We start from the raw sequence: 21,902 nt of genomic DNA, 5'->3' as shown, positions 1-21,902 counted from the left end.
AGTTTTAAGTTACATATCGATAAAGAAAAAGAAATCAGCATTTTATTAAGAGAAAAATTGAAAACTGAAAATGACTAATTATGGCTTCATTCTCCTATTGACTCAACCACCAAAACATTATTTTCCCTCAAAGAATCCTTTAGCTTATGTATGAGGGTTTCCCAGAGCTTAGATACAGGGTGGGGCAAAAGTAGAGTACATGAAACACAGAGTTTATTCTTGTATTATTTATGAATTATTGTATTATTTTCCATATGAACAACTACAAACCTACCAACAACTACCAACCCTGTACTATTTTTCCCCATACATACATACCTATGATAAAGTTTAATTTATAGATTAGGTACAGTAAGATATTAACAACAATAACTAAGAGTAAAATAGAACAATTGTCACAATGCTGTAATATAGAAGTTATATGAATGTGGTCTCTCTCTCAAAATAGCTTACTACACTGAACTCACCTTCTCACTTAAAAGAAGCACCTTATAGCTCTTCTTTGGCACATCTGAATTGCCAATATCACTACTCTTGTGCTTTTTGGAGCCATTATTAAGAATTACTTGACACAAGCACTGTGATACCACCACAGTCGATCTAATAACCCCGATGGCTACCAAGTGACTAGCAGACAAGTACTGCATACAACGTGGGTTCCCTAGACAAAGGGATGACTCACATCCCACGCGGGATGCAGAAGGATGACACGAGATTTCATTAGGATTCTCAGAATGGTGTGCATTTAAAAAAACATGTGAATTTTCATTTCTGAAATTGTCCATCTAATATTTTCAGACCATGATTGACCTCGGGTAACTGAAACTACGGAAAGTGAAGGCGCAGATGGGAGGAACCACCGTGCCATGTTGTAAACAACAATGTAGGGGACTACATGGCAAGGAACTGAGGTTGTCCTCAACCTATAGCCACCAAGACAGCAAGCACTTCAATACCACAACCACAAGGGATGAATTCTTCCACCAATCAGTGAGCTTGATTCTCCTGAGTCTCAAGTAAGATCACAGCCCAGACCAACACCTTGATTTCATCCTGGTGAGACCCTGAGCAGAGGACTCACCAAATCCATACCCAGACTCCAGGCACATGGAATCTGTAAGATAATTCATTTGTTTTGTTCTAAGCTGCTAAATTTGTGAAAATTTCTGTACAGCAACTGAAAACAAATCAACTACTGCTATATGTCCCCTAAGCCTTCTTTTTTTTTTTTTTTTTAAGGAAGCATGCATCGTATTTATCAAGTCCCTGTCCCACCATTCTGTGATGGGTTCCGGGAATGGGGCATATTACTCACGGTTTTAGTATATATGTCTCCGTATCAAGAGGAGTCACATCCAAGGAGAACCGTCTGCGCCTGACATAGATCATAAAATTCTGCACTTTGTAAGCTGTTGCCATGTTTGGATGTGAATTTGGAGTCCTGAAAAGGCTTTAGTGTATTTTGCCTGTGGAAGGAACATAAATAATCAGGACTACTGTGCAGACTGTGGTAGATTGATTGCATCAGTGGTCTCCGTGAATAGCCACCCCATATTCACAGTCAAACCTGTAATCTTATATTCTTCTACTGCTCAGATTTAGGGCTCAGCCAGGTTTGACCAGTGGGATATTAGCAAATGCATCACAAAGAGTAGCTTGAAAGAAGATGTGCATCTCCTGCTAATCCTTTGTATGATTGAGTTACTCTTGTCTGTGTTTCTGCCATGCTATGAGATCATCTCCATGCCAGCCCAATTAAATGCGATAAATTGGGAAGAACGCAATTTATCTCCCATCCTGGCTGAAGCCATCCTAGATGAGCCAGTAGTCAGCCAACTCCAGGACATATGAGGAAATCCAACTTAGACTTGAAGAAACTTCCAATCAAACCTAGCCTAAATAGTTGACCCACAGTGACCTAAAAAAAAAATGCTTATTATTTTTTTGGAGTGATTTGTTACCCAGCAGAATTGTAGCAGTAAATGACACACCAAAAAATAATATACATAGCATAATCTAGTTGAAGGCTACATCTCCTGTCCCATTTTTTATTTTTAGGCCCTTGGCATTGCTCACAAAATAGACTTGTAGGCTTGTGAGTCACTCTGATGCAGAGTTGGTGGACATGATAGCTCGGAACTCTTTTAAGATAGACGTTAAGCTTCTAATCCATGATTATCATCTATCAAAATGTGGCATTAATGTACATTGCTGAGTATCACTAGGAATTCCATGGACAGTCAATAAAGAATTCTTTTGTCTAAATGACTCTGACTACTTGGCTTGGCCTAGGACAGTGGTCAGCAAACTGCGGCTCGCGAGCCACATGCGGCTCTTTGGCCCCTTGAGTGTGGCTCTTCCACAAAATACCGACTTCTGCGCATGGGCCATGAAGTTTCAATCGCACTATACATGTGCGCCCACACGTGGTATTTTGTGGAAGAGCCACACTCAAGGGGCCAAAGAGCTGCACGGGGCTCGCAAGCTGCAGTTTGCAGACCACTGGCCTAGGAGCATATGATCTCAAGTTCAGATCCCCAAACACATTGAGCGAGTTTAAGTATTCATTTCAATTTTTCAATAATGTTCTCACAGGAGGAATCACCACAGATACATTAGGCCATTACCCCTACTATTTACTTTTGCAATGTGTTTGCTCTCCTTGAGGTTTGTCTAAGATAGCCCCTTGTTACATATTCACCTAAAACAAGACCCCTGGACTCCATTATCTTTAAACGTGACAGAACCTTTGAACACTTTGCACAGATATAGATATTACCAACCATTTGTATACATACCTAGTTAACGTTTTACTAAGACTATCTGTTGTAGCCAATTATATTTGTCTCAGAGACTTACCACAAACTTATATACACAAACATTTGGCAGATGGCATTGACATTTCTGAGATGGCACATCTACCTTGCTCTTTACTCTAGTTGAGAATGGGCCTTTTAACAAGAAAAAAAAAATGTTCAAAATGAAACTCTTGATTTTGTCCTTGATAATTATTCTTTACTCAGCCTTCTCAAGCTCAGAAAATGCATCAAAAATACACCCAGGACTAAGGCCATAACTCTGGAAGTCAGCTTTTTTCCTCCTTCCCCACATTTCTACTCTATCAGCAAATACTATTAATTCTATGTACAAAAAGGGTTCTCAAACACAAACACATCTACCGGTTTTTTATTCTCCATTCTCCTGGATGATTACTTTTTCTTCCTCTACATTACCTTTTTGCCCTTTTAGCCATTCTTTATATTTTAGTTAGATGCTATTTCTAAGAACTTTTAATTTCAGATAATTTTATTTTGAGCTAATTTCAGAGTTGTAAAAAGTTACTGTTTTTCCCCCCATGTAATTGCCAAAATATATTGATAAAGTAGGATCTCAGAGAGGTATTTGCACACCCAAGCTCACTACACCATTATTTACAATAGCCAAGATGTGGGAGCAACACGAATGCACATCAGCAGATGAATGGTAAAGAATATGTTATATAGATACACAATGAAATATTAGCCACCTTAAAAAAGAAGGAACCTCTGTCACATGCTTCAGTATAGATGAAACTCAAGGACATTACGCTAAGTGAAATAAAACCAGACAAATACTACATGATCTCACTTATATTTGGGATCTTAAAAAGCTGAACTTATAAAAGCACAGAGTAGAATGATGATGGCCAAGGGGAACAATGTAAGGGGAGATATTGAGACTATGTAAATATCCTACTATACTATAGACATAGAAGATGTGTGTATACATATATACATCTATATATTTTCTATCTCTGTCCATTGGGAGTCTAGTGCCCAGATCTTGGTTTCCATATAATGATATATTTATGGTTCTGCTGTTAAACAGGTATTTCTATGGTGCTTACAAAAATCATGATTTTATAGTTCCATTATATCTTCCACATTACTTGGCATAAGTAATGTGGAAGATATAAGAAAGCATTCATTATTACTATAAGAAAGCATTCATTCATTCATTCATTAATATCAGTATAGATTCAGGGACTCTTATAATGCATTATTTATAATACAGTACTACATTTATTTTGTTAACCAAATTGTCTCATTTTTGGCCAGTGTGAGCCCTTTCTAGCCATCTCCTCAATTATTTTAATAAACTTCCATTATTCTTTGAGCATTTTCTTATCTTTTTTGGCACAAGAAGATGTCCTGAGTTGCTGTAGTATTTTCCCTGCCCCAGCCCTGAAATCAGCCATTCCCTCAGAGCCCTGGCTCCCAGAAACCAAGATCTGGCTCTCAGGTGATGTGAGGCATTGCTGCTCCTGGGCTCTCTCAGTAAACCGAACTAGAAAATATGCAGTTGTGTGTACACACACACACACATCTTCTATCTTCTGTTTATTAAAAAGAAGGGCTCATACCAATCCCTCTGATTCCATTCCCACACTACAGAGTTCATTTGTGTCTTTCCCCTCTCCAGTTTATAAGTCCCTTCTCCAAAGGTGACAAGCATAGCTTCCATTATCCACAAAATCTTTCCTTATTTGCACCTAAAAGACAAACTGGTTTTCAGAACTGTGAACGATACCACAGTAAAAAACAAAACAAACAAAAAACCTAACTTACTGGCGTACACTATTTATTTATAGTTCCTGTTGTTTTTACCTTCAAACAGAGTCAAAACACTATATTCCAATTACATGAGTTCCACCTGCACCACTTGAGTATGTATTCATTTTGCACACAGCTGGATTCATTTTTTAAGTTCTTTTTAATTTTTCATTGCAGTTGACATTCAATATACAGGGTGTCCCCTAAAACATGCATACACACTTTAACAGCTGATAGCTCAACTTTGAAAATAAAATTTAATTTAATAAACACTGTCTTTATAATTATTCAAAGTGTGTGTATACATTTTTGGGGTATTAGTTTATATACTATATGTTGGTTTCAGGCATACAGCATAGTGGTTAGACATGAATATGGTTCTAAGAGTTAGAATCATACCTAAAATACTCAGAGCAGAATCACTTTTCTGCTCCCATCCCTCCTCCCAACTGTTGTCCAGCACCTCAGACAGCTGGGAAGATCATAATTTGCCTCTAATTGTTTTCAACAAATGCCCCAGGTTTTTCTTACTGGGTGAGCTCTGAGTCAGGTACGCAAAGACAGCCTTGCAAGTGGTCATCCAGGGAAGCACCAGGCAGGGAACATAATGACAATTGCCCTGGAAAGAGATTTTGAAGGCACTCCAACCGCATTCTGTTTCTTTTGTTGGCTATCAGACTGAGGGTTTTTATCATTACTGTGGCTGTTTTTAAAGCTACCTTGGAGCAGGAGAGGGGAGGATGAGGTGAGTTTAAAATGCCAGGAAGCTTGCTGTTGTTACTAGACTCAGCTGTAGGTAAACTGTCCCCAGGTGCTCTAGGCCTTCGGTTAACTACCAGAGCTTTGAAAATGTTAATTTTCACCATTTTAGACAGTTTTCTCATTTATGGAGGAGATAATTTTCAGCTGTATTTACTTCACCATTTTTGCTGACCCGGAATGATTTAAAAAATATAAAAATAAAAATAGACCCTGCCCAGGCAGCACAGTTGGTTAGAGCATTTTACCGATAGGTCAAGGTTGCAGGTTTGATCCCTGATCAGAGCACATGCAAGAATCAACCAATGAATGCACAAATAAGTGGAACAACAAATCTTTGTCTCCAAAATCAATAAATAAAAAATAAAAGTGTAAAAAAAATATATAAATGGAATCATGTTAGTTTTCTACTTCAAATGTTTAATTTCCAATGCTCTTAGAATAAAATCCAAACTCGTTGATAAAAGTCTGTAAGACTAAAAGGAATCTGTTTACATCTCCAGAATTATCTTTTCTAAAACAATTTTTTTTAAACCTATTGGCTTTTTTTGCATTTTCAATACAACTTAATTTTTCTTAATTGCTATTTTTATTGAGGTATAATTGGCATTTAACGTGGAAGTTTAAGGTGTACACTGTGTTGGTTTGATACATTTGTACCTGAATTATCCTTAATCCCACTTCCCTCTCACTCAAAATGCTCCAGCTATGCAGAGCCCCTTCACATTGTTGAGAGTTGAGTGTCAGAAAACATACCTCAACCGCCTACAGCACAAAAAGAACTGGTTTCTGATCATTCTGTTGGATCCCTCTTTTGTGCTCTGTTGGCCTTGATTCAAGTACATCAGGAAAGAGCACATTACTCTCTCTCAGCAGCCTCGGTAGAATTGACATATCTCACAGGCTCTCCTGAGTCAGAAGTCTGAACCTTGCAAGGGATTCAGTGTTCTGATTCGCCAGACCTGATCAGGTCTTGCGATGGGTATGCAGCCAATTCAAGTGGAAGCACCTGGATTGAAAGCACTGCAGGGAATGGTTGCCTAGAGAAACATATGGAAGGTTGCCAGGAAAAAGACAGATAGATGCGGGCAGAGGCTGCAACCACTGTGTTCCTTTCCATTGCTTTTGGGTCCATCCACGCTCTTGCTTTTTCATCTGACCAGATTGCTAAGCATGACTATCTCATGATCATTCTCTCAATTTTATCTTAAATGTTTTCTCTCAAAATAAACCTATTTCAACCATTTAATAAGTAGCTGCTTTCCCCACTCTCTATTACAACACTTCTTTAACCTTCCCAACCTTTAGTAACTGACATGAGATTGATTTTCTCAGCAAATATTTATTTAGCACCAACTAGTGCTAGACAGTGCACTAAACCTTGTTTATTCTTTCATAACACATTATTTCTCTTTTACTTCCTAAGCATAATTCAATGCCTAGAACATAATAAGTCCTAAATAATATTCAATGAATAAATGAATAAAATGACCTTGATACTTAATTCAATAGGGTTATTTTTATATGTTTTGGGGGAGGGAAAGAAAGAGAGATGTGTTATTATGTTAGACAAGTTTATCTCAGTCTTTCCTCATTGTTTGACCACTTAATTTGTTTTAGGCACACACACAGACTCAATATTAGGTGATAAAAAGAAGCTTATCATATAAAATCTTATACAAATTAAACATAATATTTATAAAATTAGTAACAGAAGTCCACAATACATTACTGGAAACTCTAGGGACCAGGTATATTTCAGTATTCAATTGTGTTCAGATTTTATAAATCTAACTAATGTAAGTTATGTTCCTTATACTATATAACATATTCAAGTAGGATAAGGAAAATATGTTAAAATTTCCATAGCAAAACCTCACACCAAGAAGAATTAAGAAAGACAAAATAAGTATCTTCATTTTTGTTTAGGTCAGGTTCTACCATTAAGTGGATTTGTTATGAACTTATAAAAAAATTAAGATCTTTGGATTTGGGAATTGCAGATAAAGGATTGTGAACTTGTAACCACATATTTTTCTACAAGAAGTCAATGCAATATTGTTCCAAAATTAGTTTCTGTACCTTGATTATTATATCTAGGCAGTTTCTTTGCTGTTGTTGCTTTTATTTCCACTGAATTAAAAGTTCTAACTTACAATTTAGGTCACTGGGGATAATAGAACTACTTATTCATGTAATTATGTTTTTCATTATTATATACAAAGTGGGGCAAAGGAGGTTTATACTTATGAATATACAAAACACAGAGTTTACTTATTAATTATTGTATTATTTTCTATATGAACAACTCTAAACCTACTTTTGCCCCACCCTGTACAGCTTGCCCAGTCCACATGGTCATGTTTATCACACTATTTCCTGAGTGCACAGGAAGATTACATTTCATAGTATCAGTAGCAGTTATGTTTGGGGAACATCACTTTACCAGTCAACGGAGTATGGATGAAAGTCATAGAAGCCATTTGAAGCCCAGCTCTTATAAACATTCAACATGACCCTTCTTTCAGCTCTCACTTTGTTTCCCATAGAAATCTTGGATACTATGTGTGTCAGATGTATAGCAAACATGATCGAAGAAGACTGACGTAATTGCACAGGGCTATGAGTGACCAGTAAACTTTTACTGTGTTAAGCCACTATGAATTCAGGGGTATATTTGTCATATGCACACAGCTCACAAATAATTTTTCCCCAAACGAAAAATCAATCCTCTCCTGGTATAAGTTTTCAGTGATAGAGCAAAAAACTCATCAAGAGATTCTTCTTTATATAGTAATCTCATGTATATCATAAGTTGTCTTCATCCCATTGCAAAGTGAAATGCCAACTAAGAAGTACTAGTAATATAGGAACTGCCTTTTTAACATTGGCTGTCAATGACCCTATGCAAAATCCATCAAGGGATCAAGACATTTTGCTAATAACTTCTTCAGTTTTCTTTCTGAGATTTTCAACTCAAGTTTCCATAGCACCTCCCAACTTCTCCAGAACACTGGGATCTTGCTCAGCCTGCTCATAACCAAAGCCCCAAAGTGCAAGTGAATTCATGCTCTCTGGAGCAACTTTCAACTCTAGGATGGTGAGTCAGTGGTTGGAAATCTAATTCTCCTGTTACTTGGAAGGGAAATTCTGAGCTGCATTCTACACAATTAGAGGACCTCTAGTAGGACCGAGTTCTGCTTTCTAGAATAAGAGCCAGATGAATGACATACTTTTTGTTGGCTTTCCTTCAGAACCTCCTAACCTCCTCACTTTGCGTCCACACTCTGGCTTTCTGGGATCACCTCCCAAATGAACAATGTGAGTGTGTGTTTTGGGGGTACAACCAAACTAATTCAATATGTCTGTTGTATTGTGCATTTTGTGAATTTACCTATGAAAGCAATCAATTTCATTCCCAATTGGTTGTTAGAAAGCCCTAGCTGCTTTAGCTCAGTGGATAGAGCATTGGCCTGCGGACCAAAGGGTCCCTGGTTCAATTCTGGTCAAGGGCACATACCTCGGTTGCAGGCTCCTCTACAGCCTGGCCCCTGGTCGGAGCTTGTGCAGGAGGCAAGGAATCAATGTGTTTCTCTCACATCAATATTTCTGTCTTTCCTTCTCTCTTCCACTCTCTCTAAAAATCAATGGGAAAATATCCTCGGGTGATGATTTTAAAAATCGTACTAAAAAGACAACAGGTTAGTTACTAGGGTGGCACTAAAGAAACAACATTTCTTGACCCAATACAATCTAATTTTAAGATTGCCACTTCTCTTTCACAGCTACATTCCTAATGTCTGTAGCAATCTTTGGCATATCTAAGTGCTCAATAGTATTTTGAATTAGATAATGGAATTCTATTCAGCCATAAAGTAGGAAATTCTGCCATTTGCAACAACATGGATGGACTGTGAGGGCATTATGCTAAGTGAAATAAGTCAAACAGAGAAAGACAAATACTGTAAGATCTTACTTATATGTGGAATCTAAAAACATCAAACTCTTAGATCAGATTTGTGGCTGCCAGATCCAAGGGATAGGGGGTGGAGGAAATGGGTGAAGGCTGTCAAAAGGTAGAAATTTCTAGTTATAAATCAGTTCTGGGATGTTAAATTACAGCATGGTGACTATAGTTAACAATACTGTATTGTATATTTGAACACTGCTAAGAGAGTAGAGCTTAGATGTTCTCACCACAAAAAAAAAAAATTTGGTAACTATGTGAGGTGATGGATATTATCTAAATTTGTGATAATCCCACAACATATAAATATATCAAATCATTATGTTGTACATGTTAAAGTTATACAATATTATATGCAAATTATATCTCAGTGAAAGTAAGGGAAATATTTTTTAAAAGATCGGCACTTTTCTGTTTTGGCTTCTACTATGTAAAATCCTCACATAAAATCATGTATTCTACTATCTTCTATCTCAATGGATTGCACCATTTGACCACCCCCCCCCCGCAATCAGAATTAGCCCCTTTCTTTACTTTAACATCATTTCTTTTTTTAAAAAAAAAAACAATTTTTTAATATATTTTATTGATTTTTTACAGAGAGGAAGGGAGAGGGATAGAGAGTGAGAAACATTGATGAGAGAGAAACATCGATCAGCTGCCTCCTGCACACCCCCTACTGGGGATGTGCCCGCAACCAAGGTACATGCCCTTGACCAGAATCGAACCTGGGACCCTTCAGTCCGCAGGCCGACGCTCTATCCACTGAGCCAAACTGGTTAGGGCACTTTAACAACATTTCTAAGTATGTGTGTACCAACTGTTTTTTCTTTATCTCATTAATTGTTCTTGAATCTGTCCATTCTCTCCCTCTCTTCCACCACCATTCTAATAAAAACTTATTATTTCTCCAAATTGTGTACACCTTCCTTCTCCACACTCCAAACATCCCCTCCCTCTAACTCATACTCTGGCTGCACTGGACTTTCTAAGAGAAACCTGTATTCACTAGGATTTCTTCTCCCAAAAGGACTCAAGATATGTTCTCTCTGCCTCAAACATTCTTCCTTACTTCACTTGACCTTATGAATTCATACTCATCCTTTTGATATCAGCACAAACTTTCTCAGGAAATCTCAGACCTTGCTGACTAGGTCAAGTCCCATTGTGATCAGGTTTTATAGCACCAATCACAATTGCAACTGGACATTTATTTGTATGAGCACTTGATTAACGTCTGTCTTTCCCACTAGAATGTCAACTCCTTGAGGGCAGAGCCTGATTTTGTTTGGCTCACCACAGTATTCTCAGAACATGACCTGAGTCCTATTAACATATTGGACATGCAATACATAAGCAGCTAGTAGGGCATTCCATGGGAAATTTCAAAATGCAAATTTGTGAAGCAGCTTCATCTTCAAACGGCTTGCTTGAAAGTTTTTATTCATCCCCTCAATTGGGTATGGTCAGGACATAGGAATAATAGCTCAAATCTTAGACCACTGATCCCAGAGATCAGACCCCATCTATTTGCTGTATCTGTACTAGGAGGTTCTGACTTTGGCATTGTTTTCTACTTAATTATCTTTTAAGTATTCTCTTAGCCTCAAATTTAGCCTTCATGTTTTTATCTACTGCTCTTTTCTATCATCTCAGCGTGAACTTACAGATGTGAATGTCCCCAACGAGAAGTCATCATTTATTGGGTGACTATACCTGGGAGGAAGGAGAAGTCACAAGCTTTTCAGGGATATTTTGAATCTAGATCTGAGTTTCTTGAATTCCTGAAAGTGCAGGAAAGCACCACAGTTGGTTTTTTAGAGCAAAACCTTACTTTAGCCAATTGAAAAAAGTATTCTAACTTAAGTTCACCACTTAAGGAATTCTATTCAGCCATAAAGTAGGAAATTCTTTATGAAGGAATTGGGGACCCCAAACTCACCATGTCCTCATTTGCCCACTAGGAGGATGTTTAGTTGGGATAGAAATCCTCAGCATGTGGCAGGGCCTCCACAATCTTTTTGACCCATAAAGTAAGGACCACTTGGGTAGCAACACCTAGTGAGAAACGATTTGGACTCTTCCTATCAAAATATAAAGTCAGAGGTAAGATAGCCTTTTCAGAGGAAATTGCAGAGATTAAGGCACTTATCAAAGATTTGTGAGATGCTGGCCAATGATTCTTCTTATCCCCATTTAATTCCTCCGCAGGGTCAATGCAAAAACTGATGCTATTTCCAAATGCATTTTCTAATCCTACAGTGGCCTCTTTCCCAGTGCAGATGGATAAACTTCCTGATCCCTGATCTGCAGTTCCTGATTTATGGATCATGCATTACTTTGCTCCTGCTCACTTGGACTACCAGAAACAGTTTGCTATCACTTGGCAGGAGCAACAGTTCACAAATTCTCTTCCGCTGTGCCAATATCTAGTCATCTATACTCATGGCGACCTTCCCTTCCTTCTAGGACATAAACCTGACCCAATATATTTACAACCTTAAGATTATCAGTCCTGAAGAATAGCAAGTAGCAGTGTCCTAGTTGTCTTGGAAAGGAATTAAGAATAGGAGATACAGTTTTTAAGAAATCAAATAACCTATATCCTCTGTTAAATCCCAGGAAGTGGAGTTTGGGCAGGGTTTCCAATGTCAAGGACATGATGGAGTATTCTTCCTAAGTGGAGGGCAAGTAGCTGCATGCGTTATTCACATGGAGTCTTTTCAGATTTTGGAATCAGATTTAGGGAGCATCTGGGTGTCCTCTGAGCAGTTAACAGGTAACACAGAAACCTCCCCAGAGCAGAGTAGGAAAGGTTTTCTGACTGGCCCAGTCTGCTTACTGCAGCCCTGCTAGATGGCCTGCCGGCCACGTTGACCCAATGTGCATGAAGTGGACTGACACAGTGTGAGAAAACTCTGCTAAGCCTGGAAACTACTGTTATCACAGGGGAGCCTGGGGGTTTGGAGCTAATTCATGTCACCATCAACAGGTAACTAGTCTCTCTGAGCAAGAGGCTAAAGATATACTTTATTTAGTATTTAGGATGTTAATTTACATAATGTTATTTAAAAAATTTTAACTCACTTATGTAGCCAGGTAAATAGTGGCTCTCAGCAGAGTGATGGTCTTTCTCTCCTGATAGTAACTACCAGCAGAGCTGAGCTCCAGCCATATCACAGGGGACCCTGGGGTTTTGGAGCTAATTCATGTCACCATCAACAGGTAACTATTCTTTCTGAGCAATAGCTCCTCTGATTATCAAGTCAGGTAATTGTGCACCCTGGGCTGCCTTCCACGAACTGGGTGCCTTCAGGTCCACAATCCATAAAACCATGCCTACCCTATAAAACACTCCAAGAAGTGATGTATAAGACAACAGGCTTTATGGACCACAAGGATAAGAGTGTTATTTAAATGGGTTGCTCACTTAGGACACAGAGTATGGACATTTTATATATGTACAGGAAATGCTTAATAAAATCTTGTTGAATGAAGAATGAACACATGAACCTATTCCTTAGCAACAAAAGCTTCCTACTATATAGGAGGCAATCGACTACATTCTGAAGTAAATTTCACCAGACATTAGGTAGGCTTCATTAATAATATTTATTTTAAAGATCACTTTTTATTGTAACAAATATAAAGTCATCAATGTTTTACAAATTGTCAAAAATGCTTTAAGTACAAAAGAAATACATTAGTAAAATGAAAGCTATATTGAATTATTTGGTATATACTTAATACTGTCAACATGCATACCATATGCCAGAAAAGCTCATGCATTAAGGAAGAGAGAAGAAATAAGCTATAACGGCTATATTGTCTGATTACAAATTCATTGCTTCGGTCAGTTTTCTTTCTTCAGGGATACCATTTACCTGCAATGTGTAAGAGTGGATATGGGCATGCGTTAGTCAGGGCATGGACACTCGTAGATTTTGAGCAAAATATATTATGGCAAGGAGTGATTTTCTATCCTCTTAACATAATTTAAAATAATTTCTCTGCATTTGGTTTAAAAAAATTTAAAGAGGAAAAATTCTAATTTAGTCCTCTCCTTCTTGGGCCAAAGCTATAATGTTCTGTGTTTGCCCAAAGGCACAAGCCTGAAAATTCCTCCCACAATTAACAAAAAGTATGCGGGTTGACTGTGGGGTGTATGACTGTACCTTTTAATCGTGGCTTTTTAGAAAATATCAGGTGGGTTGGAAAGGCTGAGAAAATGAGAAAAATGGAAAGGCATCAATCCTAATGGCCTGGGCCTGGTTCAAAAGCAAGGGTTGTTTATTGTCAGCTTCTAACTGCTCTATTATCCTAGCTAGCGCTTAAGTCTAGGATTATGCCACCACAGCTAGTTCATTTCTTCAACTTCCGATGGTCATTTAAAAGAAAACAACTAACTAAATAAAACAAACTTCAAAATATACTCTTCCCTCACAAATTCCATATAGGCAGTTACAAATAAAATTTCTTGGGACCCAAGAGACATTCTTTGAGCTTACATTACCTTCACCAAGAAAACTGTATACTATTATTCACCACTGTCACCCCAATACATTTAATTTAAAAAATACACAAGAAAAGAAAACTGACACATAACAGAGTGCGATGAGGTGCTGGAGAAAAGCGATGATTAATTCCTGATACTCTTGCACAAACCTTGTTGCCTCTCTGTGGTACTATGATCACCAGGAGGAAGGAAAAGAAAAGGGGTTGTACCCATGAAAGTGCACTAACAGGACCGGACCCATGCACGTGCAGACAGAACAGAACAAACTTAGAAACTGAGTAACAAACTTTTTCATTCAAATGAACAGAATGGGAATGAAGAATATAACCTGCCCACTTAGCCCTTCTCTCCAGGAGACATGACTCTATTTCATTTCACATTTACCAGAGGCAGAAACACAACAATCTATCACAATTATCTTTTTAAAAACTGCTAGGTAGTCTCTCTCTCTCTCTCTCAGTATTGACACACTTTAGAGACTCACTGAAAACAAGATGAAGAAAGAAAACTACCATGAGAAAATAGTGCACTTTAGTCAATAATTTGCTTGAAATTACAGAAAAATATAAGCAAACAAGAAGGCAATAGGCTATAGTATTAACTGAAAAGGGAATCAAAGCTTTCCTGATTCAAGCAAAATGTCTGCTCCCCAAAACCTGCTTTAGAAAAATAATTTTTAAAAAAATAGATTGAACAACTAAAATCCCCCTAGGGAAATTCTTTGGCTCTTGTCACATTTACTTAGGCACAAATTGTTCTTGTACTTGGAAATGCTGCCTATTACTAAAACGAAACCTGCTAACAGGTCTACTTGCTAGAAATCTATATAACTATGAAGTAAATCTTCCTAACATCATCTATTTAGGTTTCCTTATTTCCCCCAGTGGGGGAGTAAGTAAAATGTGAATTTAAAAAATACTCAATATTTCTATTTTGCCAGAAATTATCTCCCTTCTATTCATTCTTTGCCTGAAATAATTAAGAATCAGAGTAAAGTCCATGAGGTGAAAGAAAAAGAAGTTTTAGCATTTCCATTGTAGAAATATTCTTTAAAATTTTTCCTCTTTAAAAAAAGCCATGTAATTAGATGTAGTGGAAATTCATTTATTTCTTTGCTCTTTAGATAACCTATTTATAACAAAGTTTGTTCCTTCATCAATCTCCTGAATGCTTACATCGATATATTGAACAGTCTTGTTGAAACATGTTAGCATTTAATTAAAACAAGTAACCAAAATTGTAGGGGGAAATTCTGATAAATGTTATCTCATAATTAGAATCTGATGAACAAACTGCATTATACTTGCCTCAAATCTTTGAAAAGTTGTCAAACGAAAATCTCCTTAAATTCCCGAAAGCAGTAATAGAGAAGATAATTTTTGAATGAAAATATCCAATACATTTCTATATGGGCCTAAAGTTTTCAAGAGACATACTTCATAGCTCCCCTAACCACAATACCACTATTCATACTCAGAATTCCACAGCCAACTTACATTTTTAAAACTTCTCTTGGTTTTCCAAAAGAGCTAAAAAGGCATTACTGGTTGCCTGGCAATTAGAACTAGAGATTCAACCACTAATTAGAAGACAATCCTGAATAAGTTACCTACTCAGTACAGAGATGAAAGAAATAATTGGTTGTGGACATTTTTTTAGGGACACTTGAAAGAAATAAAGGTAAAGAAAGCAAGTCTTAGGGACATAGAACAGTCCCAGGAGAATTGCCCGCCATCTTGTTGTCATGGGTCATGTTATCACAGCTTTAAAAAGTGGCATCAGAACAGGCCAGCCATTTCTCCTTGATCCCCCTGAAGCCTGTGATTAGTCGCGATGGTTTCCTTTTGTAAGAGTCAGTTTCAAGCTGCTCACTTACTGAGACAAATCCTGGATGCATCTAAGCTAAGAATCTTACACACCAAGGGGAAGAATAGGGTGCTTTGCTGGAGGAAGGGGGTTTCACTCAGTCTTCCTTAATTAGACCGGACCTCCATGGATGCTGTTGCTCTAAGATCATTGACCCTGTGTTTATCACTCTGATGCCAATCTATGTAATAATCTAAGCTATTATTCTGAAGTTCTAACTCCGATTAAGGAAAAACACAATTATTTTGCCCTACTTGGTCAAGCTCAAGTTTTGTAAATTACATTACGTAGTATAATTATCTTTTAATCTATTAACTTCACCCACAAACATCAACATATTAGCACATCCATTCATTTAGCACTCACCTGTAGTCTGCTGTTGGGGAATCTGAGTCTGGTGTGGCAAGTTCCTAGAAATGATGAACATTTTTTTTTAGTAAAACTGTTTGCTTACACACATGTAAACAAAGCGCAGACATTAGAATGAAAACCTTTATAGCAAGAAAGAAGAACCCCAGAAATAATCTATTCCAGTATTCCCCCACCCCCTGGCCATGAGTTTATGGATGAGGAAACTGAGGTCTGAGGAAGACAAATAATAACAATACTAAGAATATTCATGGAGTTGCTACTGCATGCTACATTCTACCTCACAACAAACCTTAGAAGGTAGGTATTATTTTCCCGTTTACAGATGAAAAAAAAAACAGAAACAAAAACAGGCTTAGAGGTCCAAGACTTCATAAGTAGGAAGTGGTGGGTGAAGATGTGCACACAGAGGCTCTGGGGCTTATGTTTGTAACCTATACACTTTCAGATTCAGGTCTAGAACACATTTAATTACACACTCATACTCTCACACAGCAACATATATAACCATCTTCATTCACTGTGCTAAACCTGTGCTCCTCGATCCCCACCTAGGAAGTGCTAGCTGCCATCCACCCACTGCACCAGTCAAAACGTTAAGTCAACCCTGACCTTTCCTTCTTCTTTAGTCCTCACAGCTTGTCGCTTGGGAACTCTTGACGATTCTCCTCAATTTTTTTGAACCCATCCCCTTCTTTCTCAGCTCCATTGCTACTTGGTTGAAGCTATCACCATTGCTCACTGGATCTTTGCAACTGATCTGAATTGTTTCCTCACACCCACTGTTGCTCCCTTATAATCCACTGTGAGCATTGCTGTCAGACGATTTTCTAAGACACAAATCTGCGTATGTCATTCAAATCTCATACACTTCATTGTTTTCTTACACCTACCTGCAAACTAAGTTTTGGGTTTTTTAGTGAGCCCTAGATGGCCACTAGTATATCTGGACCCTACATGGAGGCCTCCCTGACTGCCTGAAACAGAGCCATCAGCACCACGGCCCACTCCCATTTCTTGCACCCTTCCAGCTCATTTGTCCTTGCAAAGTCAACTCAAAATTTGTTAGAGTGAATACATGTTACTCTTAGAATTTTAAAATATCCCACAGGAATGCTAACAAAATTTTAACTAATTCTTATTTTTTATTAAAAAAAAAATAGCCTCTCAATATTCCCTCCTCTATGCCTCCCCACTCTCTAAGCACCACCCCAAATAGGCTACCATTTAGCCTGCTTTACATGCTGACTGCCATTGTATTTCCCTCACATGTTTAATTGGCCCAAAGTGCTTTAATAGTAAGAACCACCCTGTTCTGTTTAGTATCCTCAGCAATAAGCATGAAATAAATACAGTCTTAATGAATACATGCAAAAGTAAAGATACAGAGATTCACATCATACACACTTGTTTATTAACGCTCACAAATACCCATTTAGTTTCAAATTTTGATATTAAAATAGGTTTACAAAAATGTACAATTTAGATTTGGGGTGGGATAAATTCTAGGAGCTAGCCCTTTGCAACAGAGTCTGATCCAAGTTAGGGATTTTCAACGTGTTTTTTTTTGTTTGTTTGTTTCTCTTCAGCAATGGAATTCCTTTTACTGAAATCCTAAGCAGAACTCTTGATGTACAAAAGAGAGAAACGTGAGGTCGCTCCAGTTGAAACAGGGAGCTGGGAATCCCTCCTGCCTTGTTTCCTATGCCCCACATGCTGGCCCCTCAGGCATTTCTAAGAAACCTCCAAGAAGCAAAGTTTGAAAACCATTGATCTAAAATCATTTCAGCCAGGCAAATATTATATTCCAAACATAAAAGTCTAAAGTGGAAAACAGTACATGCTGGTTAAATAGTGTTTAAACTCTTAATCGATAGGAATGTTAATGACTCTGAGTGATTTAAAAAAAAATCAGTTCCATTTTAATATATTGTTAAGGAAATAACAAAATCAATTCTAATTCAATTTGAGGAAGTTACTTAATAATGCATCTCAATAATTACATTCCTTTTTGCTATTACCTATCAGCCCTACTTATCCTTGTGTGGTCTCAGGGAGGTATTTTTTTCTTTTCTTTTGGTTTGTTTATTCTTTCCATTTCACACAATGTACTAGTATTTATAGTGGTTTGGATGATGAAAGTAAAGATTAATTTATAAAGCACAAGAGGAAATAAGTTCTAGATTTAAGGTTGAGAAAACAAACATCTTTACTAAAAAAGTAGAAATGCAATTTCATTGGCATTTGGCGGGGAGGGAAATATGAGTTTTGTTTTCACTTCTCAGGTAAAACTAATTTGGGCTTTTTCTACAATAGAAACTAATGCAGCAACCTCCTTCTCCCCCCCGCAAACACATACACTCTTCCTCATTTCCTACCATCAGTAACTCTACCTAACCTATTCATTAAATCAATACATTTGGACAAAATAAAAATACCAAAGAAGATAGAGAAAGCCCTTCAGAATCTGTAGATCAAGGATACCAAAATTCAAAATCAATATTTAAATGAAGTCTTTGGAACCCCTTCTCTCATTGGTCAGCCCAACTTACCCTTCTGTGGAAAGAACATCATTTGAAAAACACTGATCAAAATCAATCTAGACCCTGTCATTTCTTCTCTAGCCTCCATATTTTCCTCTTGTGACACTACTAAACTTTCTGCATAGCAATGGACTTCGAGGTTTGAAGAGAAATGGTTGACTAAGAAAGTGCCATTCATACACAAACTAGCAAGAAATCTTGAGATGTATGAGAAAGCAACTGTGTGTATTACACTGGCTTGGGAATTTAAAAGTATCTGCAGTGTGAGTCCCATGTTGTTAAGTTTAAACTATGTACATGCATTCTTTGCAACTTCAACTGAAACTCAGATGAGTTATCTGAAAGTGCTTATCTGTGCAAGACGGTGCTCAACAAAAAATATGTGGGGATTCAACTTTCCCTCGGTATGCACACAAGAGCTCTGTTTTTGTGGTCACCCAACTTGAGACTACATGTAAACCTGTGAGCGTTAAGTGTTAATATTATCTCTGATGGGCATATTTGAAGGCTGTATTCCATCTGAGACTTGAAGAGAGGTAAGAGCTCTGCTCCGGGAATACTGGGGAAATGCCTATGACAAACTCTGCTATAGTTAAGGAGCAGAGAATTCAGTAAGAAAATGGAACCATTTCCGTCTTTGGTGAAAGCAGGCTGCTGAAGGCAATTATACAGGAGAGTGGGGTTGAACTTCAAAGAGAATTCCTATAATCCTTTAAAGAAAGGACTTTTATTTTATAAAGGCATAAAACTATTTAAAGTAATTAAGTTATTAATGGGCTAACTGAATGATTATTATGTGTAAACTGCATTATGTAGAAAAACTTAAGGAAACTGTAATTCTCTAAATTACTACTATTAATTATTTTTTAATTTCGCTGCCATTAATTACATGCATTTAAATAGAAAATTATGTAAATTAGCCATTGCACATACTTTATTCTTTAAGAAGGTAAAGGTAGTAACTTGCAAATTAATAAATAAGTGATTTGGGGGGAGTATGCAATTATTTGTTATTTGCACAACCGTTTTAAGGTAATTTGACATTCTTGGATATCCTGCAGAGTAATTCTATGAGTAAGGTTGATGATTATCAACCCATTATATTCCTATTTGCTTGAAGACTCAAAAGCAAAGAAAGGTTAGGTGATTTGTATAAAAGCCATATAATCTGTGCCAGAGTTGAAAGTAAATGATAATTTAGTTATGTGGGATACAAAACATTTCTCTTTTGAGTTAGCATGGAGTCATTTAACAATAAGACCTAGTAATATATTTTTGAAATTTCCCAATTATTTCAGCAAAATTGGCATTGCCCAAACCTTGCTGATTTGGACCCTATATATTTTACTAAGGGACCAGGCCATTATGTGGATTTAAAAAAGGACACAAGGAAATTGGAATCACCACAAAGGTTAACTTTCAAAACCTAATTTTAACTAAAATCAATGCATAAAGGAGAAAGGAGACATTCAATAATTTAATTTTCCCCCTACTTGTAGAAAGCCAAAAGTAAGCATACCGTAGCTTTAAAATGATGCAGTACAAACCTATAGAAGCAAAACCCATCAAAGATATAATCCATTTATAGCTTTCAGTATATACTCATTGACTAAAAAAAAAAAATAGTTAGTGGCTCCAAAATACCCTTGGCTGGTTAGCACTTCTTGTCAACAGGAAATCATTATTTTGGTGCCATGAAGATTCTCTTCAACTGATATTAACTTTTATTGAAACCTAATTTTTTATTTATGGAATTTCATTATAAAGTTAGTTTTTATTTTTACCCAAGGAAAGACAATGGAAAAAAATATTCAGATAAAAGCTAAAATAATTTGTTTCAAAATATATTTAATTAGACTTAGTTCTACTTTTATACTTGTTAATTTGCAGAAGATTAAGCATAACCTACCTCCTGTTATGAGTGGGATCCAATTACCCTGGATTAGGTATGTTTTGTGTAATGAATAAGGAAAATTTTTGTATAGCCAATTAAAAATCTTCCTAGAAAATGTCGGGCAATTCCCTCTAGTATGCATTGCATTCAATTCTGTGTAAAGATGCCTCCCACTCAGGAAAAATTGATGGACATTGATGTTGGTTTAAGAAAAGAATAATGAGGAGGCAGATTTATCCCCTGAAAGACAATGTAATAAAACATTACAACTATAAGAATAAGTTCTTTTTCAGAAAATTGATTATCTGGCATCCTCCAATCAATGCCTGCCATAAAATTGCAAAAGGAGTACAATTTCCCAGTGGTTTTCAGTTTTTCAAGGCTTAGCATTTCTCTGGCATTCAGGCATTGTTTTCTAATCAGGTCTCACCTCTCACCTCTCCACACCATTCTGCTCAGGCAGCTTAAGGAGGTGTGAAAAGTCTAGAGGCTGATTAGCACAAACCCACAAACAGCCCAGCACTCTAGATAAACATGCGGGACTGCCCCTTTCACACTTTTCTTTTGCACGTGCCCCTCAGGAAGAATTAGGAGAAACTTATTCCTCTTTAAAAACTCCTCGTGGTGGAAGACCCCTCCCCCACCTCCACCCCCAATAGAAATACCAGGAGCACCAATCTTAGCTTTCCGAATCCCAAAACCTAGGTCCTTGAAGTACTCAAATCAAGGATTTTCAACTGTTTTTCCTGCTCCATCATAACACATGTCCACAAGATTCCAAATCCCCACAAGGAGGGCCCTGAACTAATAAGAGCTCCACATATGAGTTTGACCTTCAACTTGGTTTGGGACAACCAGGCTAGACTATCTCTCATCATTCCTTGTAGGACTTGGAATCTGATTTTATTACTTTAAATCATGACAAAGCTTTATCTTTGAGGTTTGGCCGTCAAATCTGTAATATATTTCTCATGTTGCTAAATCTTTGGTCAAAACCATAACCCTTAACCACAACAGTGATTTTTTTGGGGCAAAGCAAAATTTACTTTTTAAAGAATGACTTTATAATGTGACTTCCAGCAATGAATTGTAATAAGTAAGGGGACTACCTATAGAGGAAAAAATTTTTTTTACTCCTAATGGTAACATTTATTCACTGAACTACAAAGATAACTGATGAAGCATAGATGCAGAAGCCCTGATTATACTAGGAGATGAGGGACATTCTACAGAATATGTGGCTAGTGCTCCTCAAGACTGTCATGATCAGTGGAAACAAGGAAGGAGCAAGACATTCTCCAGACCAGAGAAAACTAAGAACATGCCAATTATTGTGTCCTAGACAGAATCCTAGAACAGAAAAAGGACTTCAGAGAAAAAAACTAGTGAAATATGG

The 21,902-nt window shown here is 37.2% G+C and overlaps 1 protein-coding gene across 9 annotated transcripts in view; it reads right to left on the bottom strand.

Annotated features, from left to right (window-relative positions):
• Window positions 1–776: 776 nt before the first annotated feature.
• Window positions 777–21,902, bottom strand: part of SGCE (sarcoglycan, epsilon) — a 78,960-nt gene continuing 57,834 nt past the window's right edge. For 3 of the 9 annotated variants that reach the window (XM_014547661.1, XM_014547655.1, XM_005876072.2), the window contains 2 exons: window positions 16,067–16,110; window positions 12,912–13,202 (listed from right to left, as the gene is read on the bottom strand). In XM_014547661.1, coding sequence (XP_014403147.1) covers window positions 13,186–13,202; window positions 16,067–16,110 — 61 coding nt within the window. In that variant the 3' untranslated portion in view covers window positions 12,912–13,185. Of the gene's footprint in view, window positions 1,467–12,911; window positions 13,203–13,224; window positions 13,539–15,141; window positions 15,177–16,066; window positions 16,111–21,902 lie in introns of those variants that run through there. The other 6 variants (XM_005876075.2, XM_014547654.1, XM_014547658.1 and 3 more) reach the window with 4 other exon arrangements.

The sequence above is a fragment of the Myotis brandtii genome, unplaced genomic scaffold (assembly GCF_000412655.1).
Source record: "Myotis brandtii unplaced genomic scaffold, ASM41265v1 scaffold48, whole genome shotgun sequence".
NCBI lineage: Eukaryota > Metazoa > Chordata > Mammalia > Chiroptera > Vespertilionidae > Myotis > Myotis brandtii.
Note: the sequence above shows the minus strand (reverse complement) of the source record. Positions and strands in the feature narration are given on the sequence as shown.